The sequence below is a fragment of the Oncorhynchus mykiss genome, chromosome 16 (genome assembly GCF_013265735.2).
Source record: "Oncorhynchus mykiss isolate Arlee chromosome 16, USDA_OmykA_1.1, whole genome shotgun sequence".
Lineage (NCBI taxonomy): Eukaryota > Metazoa > Chordata > Actinopteri > Salmoniformes > Salmonidae > Oncorhynchus > Oncorhynchus mykiss.
Genome location: NC_048580.1, coordinates 66,935,792 through 66,958,164, shown reverse-complemented (window position 1 = coordinate 66,958,164; position 22,373 = coordinate 66,935,792). Strand labels below are relative to the sequence as shown.

At 42.3% G+C, this 22,373-nt stretch overlaps 1 protein-coding gene across 2 annotated transcripts in view; it reads left to right on the top strand.

The window, feature by feature from the left end:
• Positions 1–22,373, top strand: part of LOC110492586 (plexin A3) — a 189,828-nt gene that overhangs the window by 53,997 nt on the left and 113,458 nt on the right. For both annotated transcript variants that reach the window (XM_036947590.1, XM_036947589.1), the window contains exon 4: positions 14,019–14,159. In XM_036947590.1, coding sequence (XP_036803485.1) covers positions 14,019–14,159 — 141 coding nt within the window. The remainder of the gene's footprint in view (positions 1–14,018; positions 14,160–22,373) is intronic.

Below are 22,373 nucleotides of genomic sequence, written 5' to 3'. Positions count from 1 at the left end.
TGTCTATTGTACCGCAAGGCATGCACACTATTACACAACTTTCGGTAACAAATTGGGGTCAATATCATGTCTGTGTAGCTGATGTTCTATATGAGGCAGCAATTTGAGAATCATGTTGGCCTCTACACACTGCCTACAATTAGGTTTAATGAAGACTAATTGAAAAAAAAAAAAGACAAGACAATTAATTGTCTGTACAAAAATGTGCTGTGTGTCTAACCCTGTTCCTTCCTGTTACTTCCTCATTGTCATAAAACAGACATACCACAGATCCCTGTTGACAGGGGGTTCAGAGGTCAGGACATGTCAGGGCTCACAGAGACACAGCCACATTAAGGTGGAAGAAAGGAATGGGCCATTTGTTTTAAAACTTTGAGCTGGTCCTCAGGCTATGTGGCCGTGGAGCTGTGGAGCAGAGATGGGACAAAGCAGGTGTTGAGTGTTGAGTGTTGAGTGTGAGCGGAGATGGGGAGCCACCTCTGTTTTCTGGGTCTGTAGTGCTTTTAGCCTGATCTGACTAGCTGGCTGGGGGGGGGGGGGAGAGGATAAGGCTCCTAATTGAATCATCGGCCCTGCGTTCGGTTCCTGGGGTGCAGGGCTTTGTGTCCTCCCTTCTCTTAAGAGGATAAATGGGCAGATTGAGGATTTTGACCTCGTCTCACGGACCAAGAGCTTTCAGGTTTAATGTAAAATAGATTTCCCTCTTACACAAAAGGGTAGCCATTTTTTTTGAGAAAATGAAACTAAGTGCAGTAGTGTATCCCAGGCTTATAATCTGATAAGGAAACAGTGTTTTTCACCCCCTCTGTTTTCAAATGTCTAGTAACAGCATGTAGAGGTGTGTTTCTGTTCAATAGTATGGCACATGAAGACATACATTCTGAACATAGAATACATATTACTTCACCTAAACTGCTGCTTCTATGTTTTCTGCAACTGGAATATACTCAGTAGACTTGTATTCTTCAACTGGAATATACTCAGTAGACTTGTATTCTTCAACTGGAATATACTCAGTAGACTTGTATTATTCAACTGGAATATACTCAGTAGACTTGTATTCTTCAACTGGAATATACTCAGTAGACTTGTATTCTTCAACTGGAATATACTCAGTAGACTTGTATTCTTCAACTGGAATATACTCAGTAGACTTGTATTCTTCAACTGGAATATACTCAGTAGACTTGTATTCTTCAACTGCAATATACTCAGTAGACTTGTATTCTTCAACTGGAATATACTCAGTAGACTTGTATTCTTCAACTGGAATATACTCAGTAGACTTGTATTATTCAACTGGAATATACTCAGTAGACTTGTATTCTTCAACTGGAATATACTCAGTAGACTTGTATTATTTAACTGGAATATACTCAGTAGACTTGTATTCTTCAACTGGAATATACTCAGTAGACTTGTATTATTCAACTGGAAAATACTCAGTAGACTTGTATTCTTCAACTGGAATATTGTTACGGTTTTCTTTAGGTGAAGGAGAGGCGGACCAAAATGCAGCGTGGTTTCTATTCATGGTTTTTTAATGAAGAAAACTACACATGAATAAACTAACAAAACAATAAATGTGAGAAAACCTAAACAGCCTCTCTGGTGACAACAAACACAAAGACAGGAACAATCACCCACGAAACACTCAAAGAATATGTCTGCCTAAATATGGTTCCCAATCAGAGACAACAATAAACACCTGCCTCTGATTGAGAACCACTCCAGACAGCCATAGACTATAATAGATACTAAGCCACAAACCCAATACCTAACAAAACCCCAAGACAAAACACACCACATCCAAAACCCATGTCACACCCTGGCCTGACCAAATTAATAAAGAAAACACAAAATACTAAGACCAGGGTGTGACAAATATACTCAGTAGACTTGTATTCTTCAACTGGAATATACTCAGTAGACTTGTATTCTTCAACTGGAATATACTCAGTAGACTTGTATTATTCAACTGGAAAATACTCAGTAGACTTGTATTCTTCAACTGGAATATACTCAGTAGACTTGTATTATTCAACTGGAAAATACTCAGTAGACTTGTATTCTTCAACTGGATTATACTCAGTAGACCTGTACAGTTGTGGCCAAAATCACTGAATCACCAAAAAACATTTCCACTGCATTTCCACTGCATTCAGCCCTGCCACAAAAGGACCAGCTGACATCATGTCAGTGATCCTCTCGTTAACACAGGTGTGAGGACAAGGCTGGAGATCACTCTCCAATCAATGCTGATTGAGTTCGAATAACAGACTGGAAGCTTCAAGGGAGGGTGGTGCTTGGAATCACTGTTCTTCCTCTGTCAACCATGGTTACTTGCAAAGAAACATCATTACTTTGCAAAAAAGGGCTTCACATGCAAGGATATTGCTGCCAGTAAGATTGCACATAAATCAACCATCTATCGGATCATCAAGAACTTCAAGGAGAGCGGTTCAATTGTTGTGAAGAAGGCTTCAGGGTGCCCAAGAAAGTCCAGCAAGCGCCAGGACTGTTTCCTAAAGTTGATTCAGCTGCGGGATTGGGGCACCACCAGTACAGAGCTTGCTCAGGAATGGCAGTAGGCAGGTGTGAGTGCATCTGCACGTACTGTGAGGCGAAGACTTTTGGAGGATGGCCTGGTGTCAAAGAAGCCACTTCTCTCCAGGAAAAACATCAGGGACAGAATGATATTCTGCAAAAGGTACAGGGATTGGACTGCTGAGGACTGGGGTAAACTCCTTTTCTCTGATGAATCCCCTTTCCGATTGTTTGGGGCATCTGGAAAAAAGCTTGTCCGGCGAAGACAAGGTGAGTGCTACCATCAGTCCTGTGTCATGCCAACAGTAAAGCATCCTGAGACCATTCATGTGTGGGGTTGCTTCTCAGCCAAGGGAGTGGGCTCACTCACAATTTTGCCTAAGAACACAGCCATGAATAAAGAATGGTACAAACACATCCTCCGAGAGCAACTTCTCCCAACCATCCAGGAACAGTTTAGTGACGAACAATGCCTTTTCCAGCATGTTGGAGCACCTTGCCATAAGGCAAAAGTGATAACTAAGTGGCTCAGGGAACAAAACATTGATATTTTGGGTCCATGGCCAGGAAACTCCCCAGACCTTAATCCCATTGAGAACTTGTGGTCAATCCTCAAGAGGCGGGTGGACAAACAAAACCCACAAATTCTGACAAACTCCAATCATTGATTATGCAAGAATGGGCTGCTACCAGTCAGGATGTGGCCCAGAAGTTAATTGACAGCATGCCAGGACGGATTGCAGAGGGCTTGAAAAGAAGGGTCAACACTGAAAATATTGACTCTTTGCATCAACTTCATGTAATTGTCAGTAAAATCCTTTGACACTTATGAAATGCTTGTAATTATACTTCAGTATTCCATAGTAACATCTGACCAAAAATATCTAAAGACACTGAAGCAGCAAACTTTGTGGAAATTAATTTTGGCCACGACTGTATTCAAGTGATACTGTTACTTTTCATATCTGATTTTAATTTTTTTTACAAAATCCTTTTCTTTGATGACGTTTAACATAAAATACAATACATGGCAAACTAAAAAGGAAAAAGTAATAGCATTCGTCTCTCATTCCTTCCTCACGTGTCATTGTTGCATTCCATATTGTACTTGAGCTCCAACCTGACAGTTATTGCTAAATACTCTCCAGGACCTCAGTCAGATTCCCTTTAGACACTTAAAAGCGTCGGCACTCTCCAGCGAGGGAAACTGACCTCCGCCAAGGGATCGAGACATCTGTCATTCCTATCCCCAGTCACACATTTAGCGGCAGGAACGGACACATGTGGCCCAGGTCCCCAGCTTTTATTGAGCGCTTTGGAGAAAAAGTTAGATATTTATGATCAGTAGTATCAGTATCATAGGGCTCGTCCAAAGGGCTCGTAGGGCTCGTCCAAAGGGCTCGTAGGGCTCTTCCAAAGACAATGCTTTTAATGTCTGTTTTACATTTATTACATAATGCTGAGGCTGCTGGGAGTTTTTTTTGTTTTTTTTTGCAAAGTTGACCTGGGTGTAAGGCAAGCTATATGCAACTTTGAACAGAAACCAGAGGATTGAATAAACAGTACCAGTCCAAAGTATGGACACAGCTGCTCATTAAAGGGTTTTTCTTTATTTTTTACTATTTTCTACATTGTAGAATAATAGTGAATACATCAACAATATTAAATAACACATATGGAATCTTGTAGTAACCAAAAAAGTGTTAAACGAATCAAAATATATTTTATATTTGAGATTCTTCAAAGTAGTCACCCTTTGCCTTGATAACAGCTTTGCACACTCATGGCATTCTCTTAACCAGCTTCATGAAGTAGTCACCTGGAATACATTTCAATTAACAGATGTGCCTTGTTAAAAGATAATTTGTGGAATTTCTTTCCTTCTAAATGTGTTTGAGACAATCAGTTGTGTTGTGACAAGGTAGGGTGGTGTACAGAAGATAGGGGCAGTAGTGTATCCCAAGCGTATTCTCTGATCCTCCAGAATGTTCCTTAGCTATAGTCACATTGTGGCAGCAGGAATGATTTTGTCAGGATTTAGAGGGCATAGACCATGGTTATTGTGTTCAACTCTTTTATTATCTACACTCTGTTTTTTCGGTACACCACCCCGCTCACGAAAATGGATCGCCCCTACAGGCAGTGACTCACGTGACCGTGGCCTGCTATATAAAGCAGGCAGACAGGCACTGAGGCATTCAGTTACTGTTCGATTAAACCTGAAAATGGGCAAAACTAGTGACCTAAGCGACTTTGAGCGTGGTATTATCGTCGTTGCCAGGCATGCCGGATCCAGTATCTCAGCAAAGACTGGCCTCCTGGGCTTCTCACGCACAACAGTGTCTAGGGTTTACAGAGAATGCTGTGACAAACAAAAAACATCCAGTCAGCGGGTCCTGTGGTTGTTGATAAAAGAGGTCCAAGGTGAATGGAAAGAATCGTTCAAGCTAACAGGCGGGCCACAAACAGACAAATAATTGCGCAGTACAACAGTGGTGTGCAGTACAACAGTGGTGTGCAGAACGACAACTCGGAACGCACAACTCATCAATCCTTGTCAAGGATAGGCTATTGCAGCAGACTACCACACCGGGTTCCACTCCTATCAAGAATAAGTGGCTTCTGTGGGTACGCAATCACTAACACTGGACAATTGAGTAGTTGAAAAACACTGCCTCGTCTGCTGGATTCCAGTTCCGTCAAACTGACGACAGAGTCAGGATTTGGCATAAGCAGCGTGAGTCCATGGCCCCATCCTGCCTGATGTCAACGGTACAGGCTGTTGGCAGTGGTGTACTGATGTGGGGAATATTTTCCTGGTCCCTTGATACCAATTGAGCAACAAACATTTCCAATGCTTTGTAGAATCCAGGCTGTTCTGGATGCAAAGGGGGGGGGGGGGGTTAATCATTTAAACCTTTATTTACCTTGGCAAGTCAGTTAAGAACAAATTCTTATTTTCAATGACAGCCTAGGAACAGTGGGCAATGCTTTGTTCAGGGGCAGGACGACAGGTTTTTATCTTGTCAGCTCGGGGATTAGATCTTACAACCTTTTGGTTACAAACCCAACACTCTAACCACTAGGCTACCTGCCACCCCGTAAACTGACTAGTCAGTGGATTTTCTTGTACGAGTAACACTGAGCATTTCATTTGCAGCTTTAGGATGCAAATGTTATACTGGCTGAAACATGGGTTGCAAAGATATTGGTAATTTAACAAAGTTACCGGAATCTACAGTAATTTTGGTAATTAACAGAAAATCTATATCAATCCTATCGTAAATTTGTTAATTTACACTTGAATAACTTGTTAAAAAAATATTCATATATAGTATTCATTTTTTTAATATCGATATCCATATTACCCTTGAGGTTCTATTTACAAAAATAAATCTAAAGGATATTTCATGCTGAAACACTCATATTAAACACCAATGATATTCACTACGTTGATGGTTTATATTCAGGATAATATTTTACAGTTTTGTTATTGTATTTTATCATATTATTTAATTATTTTAGATATTTTACATGTGATAAGGCCAGAGAGAGGGCCAGAGATGATAATGTAATAATCTAAAGTACCCAAAATGGCCACTAGATGTCTTGTGATAGAGTACATCAAATCCAGATTTATATTAAATGTTTTATTTAACCTGGATTTAAGTAGGCAAGTCAGTTTAGCACAAATTCTTATTTACAATGACAGCCTACCCCCCGGCCAAACCCTACCCTGGACAACGCTGGGCCAATTGTGCGCCACCTTATGGGACTCCCAATCACGGCCTGTTGTGATACAGCCTGGAATCAAACCAGGGACTGTAATGACGCCTCTAGCACTGAGATGCAGTGCCTTAGACCGCTGTGCCACTCGAGAGCCCCATACAAAAATTCCCAGTAATATACCCACCCTTTGCAACCCAAGGCAAAACAGACAATATAAATAGTTGGAACAGTTCAGTACAGCTGCATTCAGTGCTTGCTGTCTGCGGTAAGAATTCTATATAGAGGGCAACTAAATGAAGAATTACATTGAGTTGATCTAATATAAAACATTTTCTGCATTCCCTTTGTGGAAAAACACTATAGTATGTTCCAGTCTCCCTCCACTCAATAAAAACAATCCTACCAAAGGATTATTATCAAGACATTTCTTAATATGACCACATTTAGAGTCCCTGCCATTTTTCACAGGCACAAATGTGACTGATATTTATGTAAGGATTTGACAAAGGGACTGTAAAGCACGTTAACCATTTCAGTGTTTGCAGTAAATGTCTTCCTGTCGATGGAAGGGGGAGGTATTGTACCTTCCCTCTTAAGTCATTTCTATTTTCATTTTACAATGAAGGACTAAGATGGTGTAATTTCTCTCATTCTTCATCCTCCCTCTTTCTCTTCACCCTGATGAATGGCGTCCTCCTTCCTCCTAAAGGCAGACAAGACACGCTGTTCTGATAGGCAGTTAAGTCAACAACCCCTGGCCTGACCTCTGATTCATAGTGCTCCTTACCCTATCCAGTTCCACCTTTATTAATTCACATGTTTGTTGCCCTTTTTCAAATGTCATCACTTTCCCACATTTAGCTTGTATGGCTGCGCCCTGGGCCAGCGGCCTGTGTATTCTCACAGCCCTGGAACACAGACAGATGCATCAGGCCCATAGGGGGCACGTGCCCCCTCAGAATGTTCAACTTTTTGTTAATGTTGTTTCTCTAATACCACTAGCCACTTAGACATTTTAGGAAGTTGGCTTAAGCTAGCCCATATACAGTGGGCAAAAAAGTATTTAGTCAGCCACCAATTGTGCAAGTTCTCCCACTTAAAAAGATGAGAGAGTCCTGTAATTTTCATCATAGGTACACGTCAACTATGACAGACAAAATGAGGGAAAAAATCCTGAAAATCACATTGTAGGATTTTTAATGAATTTATTTGCAAATTATGGTGGAAAATAAGTATTTGGTCAATAACAAAGGTTTATCTCAATACTTTGTTATATACCCTTTGTTGGCAATGACAGAGGTCAAACGTTTTCTGTAAGTCTTCACAAGGTTTTCACACACTGTTCCTGGTATTTTGGCCCATTCCTCCATGCAGATCTCCTCTAGAGCAGTGATGTTTTGGGGCTGTTGCTGGGCAACACGGACTTTCAACTCCCTCCAAAGATTTTCTATGGGGTTGAGATCTGGAGACTGGCTAGGCCACTCCAGGACCTTGAAATGCTTCTTACAAAGCCACTCCTTCGTTGCCCGGGCGGTGTGTTTGGGATCATTGTCATGCTGAAAGACCCAGCCACGTTTCATCTTCAATGCCCTTGCTGATGGAAGGAGGTTTTCACTCAAAATCTCACGATACATGGCCCCATTCATTCTTTCCTTTACACGGATCAGTCGTCCTGGTCCCTTTGCAGAAGAACAGCCCCAAAGCATGATGTTTCCACCCCCATGCTTCACAGTAGGTATGGTGTTCTTTGGATGCAACTCAGCATTCTTTGTCCTCCAAACACGACGAGTTGAGTTTTTACCAAAATGTTATATTTTGGTTTCATCTGACCATATGACACTTTACCAATCTTCTTGTGGATCATCCAAATGCTCTCTAGCAAACTTCAGATGGGACTGGACATGTACTGGCTTAAGCAGGGCGACACGTCTGGCACTGCAGGATTTGAGTCCCTGGCGGCGTAGTGTAGGCTTTGATGGTAGGCTTTGTTACTTTGGTCCCAGCTCTCTGCAGGTCATTCACTATGTCCCCCCGTGTGGTTCTGAGATTTTTGCTCACCGGTCTTGTGATCATTTTGACCCCACGGGGTGAGATCTTGCGTGGAGCCCTAGATCGAGGGAGATTATCAGTGGTCTTGTATGTCTTCCATTTCCTAATAATGGCTCCCACAGTTGATTTCTTCAAGCCAAGCTGCTTACCTATTGCAGATGCAGTCTTCCCAGCCTGGTGCAGGTCTACAATTTTGTTTCTGGTGTCCTTTGACTTTGACCTTTGACTTTGGTCTTGGCCATAGTGGAGTTTGGAGTGTGACTGTTTGAGGTTGTGTCTTTTATACTGATAAGTTCAAACAGGTGCCATTAATACAGGTAACGAGTGGAGGACAGAGGAGCCTCTTAAAGAAGAAGTTACAGGTCTGTGAGAGCCAGAAATCTTGCTTGTTTGTAGGTGACCAAATACTTATTTTCCACCATAATTTGCAAATAAATTCCTTAAAAATCCTACAATGTGATTTTCTGGATTTTGTTTTCTCATTTTGTCTGTCATAGTTGAAGTGTACCTATGTTGAAAATTACAGGCCTCTCTCATCTTTTTAAGTGGGAGAACTTGCACAATTGGTGGCTGACTAACTACTTTTTTGCCCCACTGTAGGTTCCCCATCTCATAACTAGCTTCCACGTACCCATTTCAGGCTATCAAGTTAAAGTAGCTATATAGCTTGTCTATCTGTTATGCGGAGTGGAACAGGGGAACCCAAGAGCAGACTCAGATGAGAAAACTGGGATGAAGTAACCAAGGCATTTATTGAAACACAGAGGGAGATGGAGTACAGGCCAGGGGAAGCTCAGGTGGGTTGTTTAGAACCAGGTGCGGAGGCTGAGGCTGGAGCGAGAGGGGTTGGGACAGGGTAAGCAGGTCCGGAGGGGAATCAAAAGGAGTAGTAGAGTGGGGAATCCAGGACAGAGTAGCAGGATGACGATACGTTGAACTGGAGACAAGGACCCGAGTCAGAGCGGGCGGAACTGTAGCGGAGAGGAAAACAGCATCAGGCCTGGAAACCAGGCACACCAGGCTCTATCAGTAACAACCAGCTAGAAGCATAGACTGAGCAGAGATTATGATCTGGCAGCGTGGAAGTGGCAGGACTGAGTATTTGTAGAGGTCTTGATTATGGAGCAGGTTGCAGCTGGTGTGTATCTGCTCTGACTCCAGCACACCTGTCTCAGCCCACACAATCACACAGACAGAGAGAGGGAGAGGGAGAGAGTACTGGGGGAGTGGCGGCAGGTTAAGGACACAGGATGAGCAGTAGAGGGCGTGGCAGGAGCAGATGTAATACTATCTTAGCTGGCATGCCTGCCATCAAGGTTGGTAGACTTTAGGAAAGCAACCAAGTGAATAGGACTCACTGTACTGAATAAGACTGACATTCCTTTCAATCTTTTGAGCAGAGATGCAGAGGCATATTTCGTTTCTTTTAAAAAATGACAACCAGTCAGTAGGATACAAGTAGCTCAAAAGGTATACTTAGATATGCAGAAAAATAAACATGTTTTTTACGTAGAATTAAGCATAATGATTATTGCTCGAGCTTGCATGAAAAAGCTGTTTCAGGTGTTTGAAAATTGCTAAATTATCCAACTTCCACCCACCAGCCATCCTCACATACAGTAGTACTTTGTGCTCCCTTAGATTTTTGTGGTGCATGCCGCCCCTGGACAGAGATCAGAACTCTCACAACGCCCTGATCTCTCTAAAGTGTTTCTATTCTGGTGCATGGAGCACCATATACGCAGCTACACTGATTTACTCTTACCCCTGTCACCCCATCTGGAGGATATGGAGACATTTAAATTAAAGGATTAGGGGAAAAATTCATGTTTTTTTATATATCTCAAATGTAATCAAAAATGAAGATTATCTCTTTCATTAAATACAATTTTACAGAACATTCAGTGTTGTTACGGAAATAACCAATTGATTTTCATATTTGCAGAAAACATGCAAGAATGTCTAAATAATATACAGTATCTCTCACCATATTCATGATACAGTGCAAAAATCTAAGCAAACTGAAATAAGAGAAAGAGAGAATACAGATTCACAGAGAGAATAGAAATCAGCCTAACTAAACATGATTGGCCCTTAGAAAGAAGTCCTGATGAGCGATCCAAATCCATAGCAGACGAGCAACCGAACAAGCAGACCTATACCTCCTCTTTATTCCCTGTTACCATGACATCATTGTTTCCCTGGTACCATGACATCATTGTTTCCCTGCCACTATGACATCATTGTTTTCCCTGTTACCATGACATCATTGTTTCACTGCCACCATGACATCATTGTTTCCCCGTTACCATGACATCATTGTTTCACTGCCACCATGACATCATTGTTTCCCTGCCACCATGACATATTTTTTCCCTGCCACCATGACATCATTGTTTCCCTGCCACCATGACATCATTGTTTCACTGCCACCATGACATCATTGTTTTCCCTGTTACCATGACATCATTGTTTCACTGCCACCATGACATCATTGTTTCCCTGCCACCAGGACATCATTGTTTCCCTGCCACCATGATATCATTGTTTCACTGCCACCACGACATCATTGTTTCACTGCCACCATGACATCATTGTTTCCCTGTTATCATGACATCATTGTTTCACTGCCACCGTGACATCATTGTTTCCCTGCCACCATGACATCATTGTTTCCCTGCCACCATGACATATTTTTTTCCCTGCCACCATGACATCATTGTTTCCCTGCCACCATGACCTCATTGTTTCCTTGCCACCATGACATCATTGTTTCCCTGGTACCATGACAGCATTGTTTCCCTGCCACCATGACATCATTGTTTCCCTGGTACCATGACATCATTGTTTCACTGCCACCATGACATCATTGTTTAGCTGTTACCATGACATCATTGTTTCACTGCCACCATGACATCATTGTTTCCCTGCCACCATGACACCATTGTTTCCCTGCCACCATGACATATTTTTTTCCCTGCCACCATGACATCATTGTTTCCCTGCCACCATGACATCATTGTTTCCCTGCCACCATGACATATTTTTTTCCCTGCCACCAAGACATCATTGTTTCCCTGCCACCATGACATCATTGTTTCCCTGCCACCATGACATCATTGTTTCCCTGGTACCATGACATCATTGTTTCCCTGCCACCATGACATCATTGTTTCCTTGCCACCATGACATCATTGTTTCCCTGCCACCATGACATCATTGTTTCCTTGCCACCATGACATCATTGTTTCCCTGCCACCATGACATCATTGTTTCCCTGCCACCATGACATCATTGTTTCCCTGCCACCATGACCTCATTGTTTCCCTGCCTCCATGACATCATTGTTTCCCTGACACCATGACATCATTGTTTCCCTGCCACCATGACCTCATTGTTTCCCTGCCACCATGACCTCATTGTTTCCCTGCCTCCATGACATCATTTGAATCACAGGGAGACAGGAGGAAGTGTAATATTTATCTAAATTCCAATTACCTTCATCTGAGCTGTTTGATGTTGTCAAGAGGTCAGCACTCAGCAATGACTCTGCATTTCAAACACTCCAACTAGACCGAGGAGGACATTAGCCTCCCAGAGACTCGGCTGTAGTTGCAATATGCCATTCTTCATTATCTCCTGTTCTCTGGAGGCTTGTGTAGGGTAGTTTCAGTGTACTGACTGCAGACAACTAGACCCACACTGTGTACTTTAGCTGTGTTATCTTCATGAAGCATTGCTGCAGGACGGCCAGTGCAATTCTGAAATGGCTTGGGGACTGGTCACAAATAAGAAGAATAGTAATTTAGAATTTGGCAGATTTAATCAAATTGTTGTTCCATTAAAACAATACAGTGCTTTAATTTAGTCCAATGAACCTTGATTTATGACATCAGTGGTATTGTTCTGATTTAGCATGTCATATTCCCACAGGGCTAGCTAACTGTACTGTACCATCAGGCCTGATAAACTGTATGCCACATGGTGTTACAGCATCAACCAGGGCAAGGACTTCACTCTGCTGTGTTTACATATTCCCAGGTCTTTAAACAGGCACAATAAAAGGTCAACTGGGGCTTACTATGTACCTGGCAGGTCCTGCATGGTGTGCAGGTTGGCAGGTTCTTTATCTTTACCTGCTTCAATGGCAGCAGTTTGCTAACTGTGAACTGGCTTTTTTTTCTGTTGTTCTTTGCTAGTTGTTTTGTAATGCTGCAGTGTTTCAGTTATGTTATTGCAGCCTAGTTTCAGTTACATTTCCTTGTCTTTACGCTATTCTGGAATTGGCACGAAAATACAGTTGGATGTAGTTTTTCTCCATAATTCCAACCCACTACATTGAGAGGATGAGTCCATGAAATGGGATTCTGAAACTATTGATCACGACATCAACGACTTATGAGTAAGATTTTCTCCAGCGAATCAGAGCATTTTGCATCATAGCAATGAATGCCTGGATAGATTTGCGTAACAGCCATGGAAAGTGGTTTAACATCTCTTATTTGATCATGTGTCAGACGTATAAGCCCCAGGATCTATTTCACAAATTATCAGATGCCCTAGATAGAAAAAAGAGAAGAACTTGCTGGAGGAAAATGCTAATTGTGTCTGTTGTGGTAAACGCAGGCATTTGGAAGTTGTGAAAATGAGGAACGTAACAGCAGATAGCTGGGTGTGAGATGACTGCAGCTGGTATCACTTGAACTGACAAAGCGCAGACAATGACCATCATATTTTCCTCCCTGCTGTTTCACTGCTGTGGGGGATATGGTCTCCGTCTTGGCCAGCAACTCGTGACACCCAATATGGCAGCATTCAACTAATGGATGCCACCTTGTCAACACTAATTACTAAGACTGCAGCAACGAGGAGGCAGCTAATTAACAGACTAACGATGTTTGTCACTTCCGGCTGACCCAGATATTTAGGAGAAAGCCAAGCTTGTCACCCTCACATTTTCTCCTGTTTATCTTTCCACAAATGTCTACATTTCTATTCCATGTTTTTTCAAAATGGATTCCTCTATATTTCAGCATTAATTTGGTTTATTTACCATTCTCTTCCTGTCTCTGCCATATTTCCCTCAGAATTGATTAGGACAGAAAAGCAAGGTGTCATTTTTTTTCCCTCTGAAATGAAGAATGTGAAAACAGGTGAGCTTTGCAGCAGCCATAACTGCAGTTGTCAGAGCTCAGAGTATTTATTCCCAATCACATCAAAGATTAGAACTCCTTTCCCCGCTCAATGTTCTAATTATCAGTGTAAGGAAACAGAGACGGTGCTAATGATGAAACAGTGGGGGTTGTGTGTGTGTGTGTGTGTGTGTAACTGTGTATAGTAAGCATAATACATTTTTTACTGATCTTACATATTGAGACAATTCCTCCTCACCAGCCCCCCCCCCCCCCCCCCCCCCCCATACATATTCAGTATCCCTCAGAATGTATTTTCTAGGTCAGTGAAAGAGCTGAGGATTTGTGGGAGGTTTGGGGAATGTTGTTTGTGTCTGATTCAAAGCCAAATTAAAATAATGTTTCTGTTTTCAAACTTTGAAAATGTTCCCCACGTATAGTTTGGTTCGCAAAAAATATTCCCAAAAAATATTACATTGTCGTGACTCTTCAAATAATAATCTGAAAAAAGTATGAAATTATTTAGCAATTTGTTTAAACATCTGTCTCATTTTCCCTCAGATCCGAGTAGATGGCATACCTCCCCCGTCCCAGAGTGCTTTGCTGTATGAGACTGTTACAGTGGATGAAGGGAAACCTATTCTGCGTGACATGGTCTTCAGCCCTGACTACCAACACATCTACATGCTAAGTGACAAACAGGTGAGACACACACACACACACACACACACACACACACACCAGATAGAATAAAGCACTGACCACCAAAGCCGATCCATAGGTTTATTTCAGGATGTGAAAATGGAACATTATGAACTTTTCCATTGTGGAATGTTCCAGAATTACCCACCACTGAGTTTAATACAGTCCTACTTTCCGAGATTCTCAAACCTTTATGTAACGGTAATATAAGTCGAATGGGCTATCTCTACACAGACTATCTCTAACTGATTTACTTCTCCAGATATCTCCTTTTGTTTCACAGTCCCATTCATAATGCGTGTGAAAACATTTGTTCTGCGCTATGAAGACCTATCTTGGAATTCTTAAAAATACGTTTGTCAAAAGGAATTGAATTAGACCCAGGCACTGTCAACAGTCTGCTTTGTTTTAAAACCCAACCGGAATTTCAGGTATGTTGTTTTAACATCTGCACGACTGGAAGACAGGATATGAAACACCAGTTCTGTCTTTGAATTCTGCCTCAGCTGGTTCACTATTAGGAAACTTTAGGGACGTGTCTCCATGGAGAGGCTTGCAGAATATCTCTATTCTAAGAGGTCTTATTGTACAGAGGATAGGAAGGTTAACACACCAAGTTCCTCTGCAGTTGACGAGAATAAATCCTCCTACATACAGTACATACAGCTGCACGTAATGCCGGTTCCCTGCATAATACATCTATCAGCTTATTCGTTTTCTTCATAATCAAGCAATTTATTGAAAGGAAGGATGAATTGCTGTCGTTGTGCAATTATCACAAAGATTTGATCTTTAACCTTTCAGTTTTTACCGTCAGAATGCATGTCTCAGGAACAACGAAGTAAAGAGAGACAGTCCTCCAATGAGAAGACTTGTCTTTCTGATTTAGAAAAGGTCTGTGTAGTCCAAAGGAAGAGATGTGATTTTGGTGCATTGTTATTTAGATATATATATATATATATGTGTGTGTGTATATATAAATATATATATATGAATACATGTATAAACTCAGCAAAAAAGAAACATCCTCTCACTGTCAACTGCGTTTATTTTCAGCAAACTTAACGTGTGTAAATATTTGTATGAACGTAACAAGATTCAACAACTGAGACATAAACTGAACAAGTTCCACAGACACGTGACTAAAATAAATGGAATAATGTGTCCCTGAACGAAGGGGGGGGTCAAAATCAAAAGTAACAGTCAGTATCTGGTGTGGCCACCAGCTGCATTAAGTACTGCAGTGCATCTCCTCCTCATGGACTGCACCAGATTTGCCAGTTCTTTGCTGTAAGATGTTAACCCACTCTTACACCAAGGCACCAGATATTTCTGGGGGGAATGGCCCTAGCCCTCACCCCCCGATCCAACATGTCCCAGACGTGCTCAATGGGATTGAGATCCGGGCTCTTTGCTGGCCATGGCAGAACACTGACATTCTTATCATGCAGGAAATCACGCACAGAACGAGCAGTATGATCAATGGCATTGTCATACTGGAGGGTCATGTCAGGATGAGCCTGCAGGAAGAGTACCACATGAGTGAGGAGGATGTCTTCCCTGAAACTCACAGCGTTGAGATTGCCTGCAATGACTCAGGACAATTGAGTCTGCAAAATTGACTTGCATAAAGCTGGAAAGGGTTACAAAAGTATCTCTAAAAGCCTTGGTGTTCATCAGTCCATGGTAAGACAAATTGTCTATAAATGGAGAAAGTTCAGCACTGTTGCTACTCTCCCTAGGAGTGGCCATCCTGCAAAGATGACTGTAAGAGCACAGTGCATAATGCTCAATGAAGTTAAGAAGAATCCTAGAGTGTCAGCTAAAGACTTACAGAAATCTCTGGAACATGCTACCATCTCTGTTGACGAGTCTACGATACTTTAAAACACTAAACAAGAATGGTGTTCATGGGAGGACACCGCGAAAGAAGCCACTGTTGTTCCACAGCGTTACTGGCCAAATATTCTGTGGACAGATTAAACTATAGTTGAGTTGTTTGAAAGGAACACAACACTGTGTGGAGAAAAAAAGGCACAGCACACCAACTTCAAATCCTCATCCCAACTGTAAGGTATGGTGGAGAGAGCATCATGGTTTGGGGCTGCTTTGCTGCCTCAGGGCCTGGACAGCTTGCTATCAGTGATAGAAAAATGAATTCCCAAGTCTATCAATACATTTTACAGGAGGATGTAAGGCTATCTGTCCGCCATTTGAAGCTAAACAGAAGTTGGGTGATGCAAAGGATAACGACCCAAAACACAGAAGTAAATCAACAAAAGAATGGCTTCAACAGAAGAAAATACGCCGTCTGGAGTGGCCCAGTCAGAGTCCTGACCTCAACACGATTTAAAATGCTGTGGCATGACCTCGCGAGCGGTTCATACCAGACATCCTACGAATATTGCTGAACTGAAACAATTTTGCAAAGATAAATGGCCCAAAATTCCTCCTGACCGCTGTGCAGGTCTGACCCGCAACCACAGAAAACATTTGGTTGAGGTTATTGCTGCCAAAGGAGGGTCAGCCAGTTATTAAATCCAAGGGTTCACATACTTTTTCCACCCTGCACTGTGAATGTTTACAGTGTGTTCAATAAAGACATGAAAACGTATAATTGTTTGTGTGTTATTAGTTCAAGCAGACTGTGTTTGTCTATTGTTGTGACTAAGATGAAGATGTTTGATGACCAATTTAAGCAGAAATCCAGGTAATTCCAAAGGGTTCACATTATTTTTTTTGCTGCTGTATATAAATAGACACAGTATATATAGATATATACAGTACCAGGCAAAAGTTTGGACACATCTTCTCATTCCAGAGTTTTTATTTGTTTCTACAATGAGTAAAAATAAACTGTCACAGGAAAAGAAGACCCAGAGTTACCTCTGCTGCAGGGGATAAGCTCATTAGAGTTAAAAGCATCAGAAATCGGCAATTAACACCTCACAGAGTTCAAGTAACAGACACATCTCAACATCAACTGTTCAGAGGAGACTGCGTGAATCAGGCTTTCATGTTTGAATTGTTGCAAAGAAACCACTAATAAAGGAAACCAATAAGAAGAAGAGACTTGCTTGGTCCAAGAAACACGAGCAATGGAAATCTGTCCTTTGGTCTGAAATTTGAGATTTTCGGTTCCAACCGCCGTGTCTTTGTGAGATGCAGAGTAGGTGAACGGATGATCTCCACATCTGTGCTTAACACCGTCAAGCATGGAGGAGGAGGTGTGATGGTGTGGGTGTGCTTTGCTGGTGACACTGTAAGTGATTTATTTAGAATTCAAGGCACACTTAACCAGCATTGCTACCACAGCATTCTGCAGCGATATGCCATCCCATCTGGTTTGTGTTATTATTTATTTTATTTATTTATTTATTTCACCTTTATTTAACCAGGTAGGCTAGTTGAGAACACCTTTATTTAACCAGGTAGGCTAGTTGAGAACACCTTTATTTAACCAGGGAGGCTAGTTGAGAACACCTTTATTTAACCAGGGAGGCTAGTTGAGAACACCTTTATTTAACCAGGGAGGCCAGTTGAGAACACCTTTATTTAACCAGGGAGGCTAGTTGAGAACACCTTTATTTAACCAGGGAGGCCAGTTGAGAACAAGTTCTCATTTACAACTGCGACCTGGCCAAGATAAAGCGTAGCAATTCTTAGTGGGACTATCAGTTATTTTTCAGGACAATGACCCAACACACCTCCAGGCTGTGTAAGGGCTATTTGACCAAGAATGAGAAGAGTGATGGAGTGCTCCATCAGATGACATGGCGGCAGGGTAGCTTAGTGGTTAGAGTGTTGGACTAGTAACTGAAAGGTTGCAAGTTCAAATCCCCGAGCTGACATGGTACAAATCTGTCGTTCTGCCCCTGAGCAGGCAGTTAACCCACTGTTCCTAGGCCGTCATTGAAAATAAGAATTTGTTCTTAACTGACTTGCCTAGTTAAATAAAGGTAAAAAAATAAAAATAAAAGATGGCCTCCACAATTACCTGACCTCAACCCAATTGAGATGGCTTGGGATGAGTTGGACCGCATAGTGAAGAAAAATCAGCCATCAAGTGCTCAGCATATGTGGGAACTTCTTCAAGACTATTGGAAAAGCATTCCTCATGAAGCTGGTTGAGAAAGCTGTCATCAAGGGAAAGGATGGCTACTTTGAAGAATCTAAAATATTAAATATATTTTGATTTGTTTAACACTTTTTTGGTTACTACGTGAATCCATGTGTTATTTCATAGTTTTGACATCTTCACCATTATGCTACAATGTAGAAAATAATCAAAATAAAGAAAAACCCTTGAATGAGTAGGCGTGCCCAAACTTTTAACTGGTACTGTAGATGTATAAATATAAATAGATATATTTAAATATACAGTGGGGAGAACAAGTATTTGATACACTGCCAATTTTGCAGGTTCAAACAGGTGCAGTTAATACAGGTAATGAGTGGAGAACAGGAGGGCTTCTTAAAGAAAAACTAACAGGTCTGTGAGAGCCGGAATTCTTACTGGTTGGTAGGTGATCAAATACTTATGTCATGCAATAAAATGCAAATGAATTACTTAAAATCAGACAATGTGATTTTCCTGATTTTTGTTTTAGATTCCGTCTCTCACAGTTGAAGTGTACCTATGATAAAAATTCCAGACCTCTACATGCTTTGTAAGTAGGAAAACCTGCAAAATCGGCAGTGTATCAAATACTTGTTCTCCCCACTGTGTGTGTGTATGTATGTATATATATATATATATATATATACACACACACAGTATATACATCAGGCAGCTCATAAAGCTCTTGTGAAACCATAGTACTACAGTCTTAGAAAAAAGAGTTCCAAAAGGGATCTTCGGCTGTCCCCATTGGATAATCATTTTTGGTTCCAGGGTGCAGCTGAAGAACCAGTTTAGCACCTTTTTTTCTAAGAGTGTACAGTTTAGTGTGCAGCTAAGTTTACAACCTTTCTCTAAACTCACAGCTATAATCCAGTGTTCTCATTTAAGAGTTGTTACAGAGAGAGACTGATGTTACAGAGAGACCCGATAATACAGAGAGAGACTGATGTTAGAGAGAGAGACTGATATTAGAGAGAGAGACTGATGTTACAGAGAGAGACTGATGTTACAGAGATAGACGGATGTTAGAGAGAGAGACTGATGTTACAGAGAGAGACTGATGTTACAGAGAGAGACTGATAATACAGAGAGAGACTGATGTTAGAGAGAGAGACTGATGTTACAGGAGAGACTGACGTTACAGAGAGAGACTGATGTTACAGAGAGAGTGATAATACAGAGAGAGACTGATGTTAGAGAGAGAGACTGATGTTACAGAGAGAGACTGACGTTACAGAGAGAGACTAACGTTGCAAAGAGAGACTGACGTTGCAAAGAGACTGACGTTAGAGAGAGAGAGACTGATGTTACAGAGAGAGACTGATGTTACAGAGAGAGACTGACGCTACAGAGAGAGACTGACGTTACAGAGAGAGACTGACGTTACAAAGAGAGACTGACGTTACAGAGAGATACTGACGTTAGAGAGAGAGAGACTGATGTTACAGAGAGAGACTGATGAGAGCGAAGAGAGACTGATGTTACAGAGAGACTGATGTTACAGAGAGAGACTGACGTTACAAAGAGACTGATGCTACAGAGAGAGACCGACGTTACAGAGAGAGACTGATGTTAGAGAGAGACAGATGTTACAGAGAGACTGACGTTAATAGAGAGAGACTGACGTTACAGACAGAGACTGACGTTACAGACAGAGACCGATGTTACAGAGAGAGACCGATGTTACAGAGAGAGACCGACGTTACAGAGAGAGACCGACGTTACAGAGAGAGACCGACGTTACAGACAGAGACTGACGTTACAGACAGAGACTGACGTTACAGAGAGAGGCTGACGTTATAGAGAGAGGCTGACGTTACAGAGAGAGGCTGACGTTACAGAGAGAGGCTGACGTTACAGAGAGAGGCTGACATTACAGAGAGAGACTGATGTTACAGAGAGACAGATGTTACAGAGGGAAGGGGAACATGATAGAGCAGCCCCTCCCTCCTGGGTGGGGTGGCCACAAGGACAGACTCACAGAGGAGAGGAGGAGCCCTTATGAATTAACAAAGGTATTCAGATATAAGGAGAATGGCACCGCTCTGTGCTGCCTGACTCATTCACTCAAACAATGGACTTCCTCTTGCATGGGAGAGTAAAACTGGACAGGTCTGCTCCAGATATTGATATTTTCCATAATAATTCAATATGAGGCACTCCGATGCTTAAGCATGTGTCAAATTATTCCTTATTGATTTGTTTTGTATACAGGATGTGTATTAACATATATTTATATGTAACTGATTAAAGAAGAGTAGACCCGCCCCGCCGGGCGTAGACGTCAATTCAACATCTATTCTACATTGGTTCAACGTAATTTTATTGAAATGACGTGGAAACAACGTTGATTTAACTAGTGCGTGCCCAGTGGGTTCTTCTCATCTCCTCTAAAGCCGCAGCAATCTGTGGCTGAACTCCTGCACTGAGATGTATGCTTACTAGACAGTACATCCCTCTACAGAGCCTGCCTCCTGCTTATGTCTTTGGTATTCATGAAATTAGAATGAATTGCGGTAGATTAATAATTAATAGGTAACACTGACCGGCAGAGCGTTGCAGGGAGATTTGGCGTGAGTGACACTGACCGGCAGAGCGTTGCAGGGAGATTTGGCGTGAGTGACACTGACCGGCAGAGCGTTGCAGGGAGATTTGGCGTGAGTGACACTGACCGGCAGAGCGTTGCAGGGAGATTTGGCGTGAGTGACACTGACCGGCAGAGCGTTGCAGGGAGATTTGGCGTGAGTGACACTGACCGGCAGAGCGTTGCAAGGAGATTTGGCGTGAGTGACACTGACCGGCAGAGCGTTGCAGGGAGATTTGGCGTGAGTGACACTGACCGGCAGAGCGTTGCAGGGAGATTTGGCGTGAGTGACACTGACCGGCAGAGCGTTGCAAGGAGATTTGGCGTGAGTGCACCGTAGCCCCATAATAACCCTCTTGTTGTCATCCCAGGGAGGTACATACTGTGGATCAAAGATGAACTGAAGATAGAGCTCTGCTTTTCACACTGGCCCACTGTAAACAACTGTGGCAGTTGATGATGCTATTTTCATGCACCAACAGTACTGTGCATATACACTGAGTATACAAAACATGGACACCTTCCTAATATTAAGATGCAACCCCCCCTTTTGCCCTCAGAACAGCCTCAATTGATTGGGGAATGGACTCTACTAGGTGTTGAAAGCACCACAGGGATGCTGGTCCATGTTGACTCCTATGCTTCCCCACAGTTGGCTGGATGTCCGTTGGGTGGTTGACCATCCTCGATACACACGGGAAACTGTTGAGCGTGAAAAACCCAGAAACGTTGCAGTTGGTGCGCCTGGTACCTACTACCATGCCCCGTTCAAAAGCACTTAAATCTTTTGTCTTGCCCGTTCACACACTTAACGGCAGACATACACAATCCATGTCTCAGTTGTCTCAAAGCTAAAACATCCTTCTTTAACCCGTCTCCTCCTCTTGTGCTACACAGATTTGAATTGGATTTAACAAGTGACATCAATAAGGGATCATAGCTGTCACCTGGATTCACCTGGTCAATCTTTCATGGAAAGAACAGGTGTTCCTAATGTTTTGTACACTCAGTGTATAATGTTACACCATCATGACTATACATGAAGAGATATGAGTTTAGAGCATAGTCTTCAGTGGGCAGCCTGCTTTATTTTACATCTAATAAAATGTTGGATTTTAGTCTCTTGAATCGACCTCCACTTCAGAGTTGACTTGTTTAATTCCATCCCTTTGTGAGCTGTCTGTCCACAAGGACCTTGTGGGATGTTGCGTGTCGAACCGAGCATCGTGCCAGAGACACAGACTTGAGGGCAGAGGATTACAAAGCGGTGTCAGTGGTGGGATGGTGTGTTTACGCGCTGGCACTTTGCAGCATAAATTAGCATGGGACAGGAAGCGCAGCGCTCGGCATAACACCTCGCCCACCCACAGCCTGCGGCCTGACTCCCTGACACTGGAGACAGAGTCAGAGAGGCAGGGCCTGCCAGGGTTAGCGGTTAGTGCTAATGCTAGTAGCATTCTTCACTGCAGCAGTGCCAGGAACCAGGAACTCAACAGCAACTTGAAAG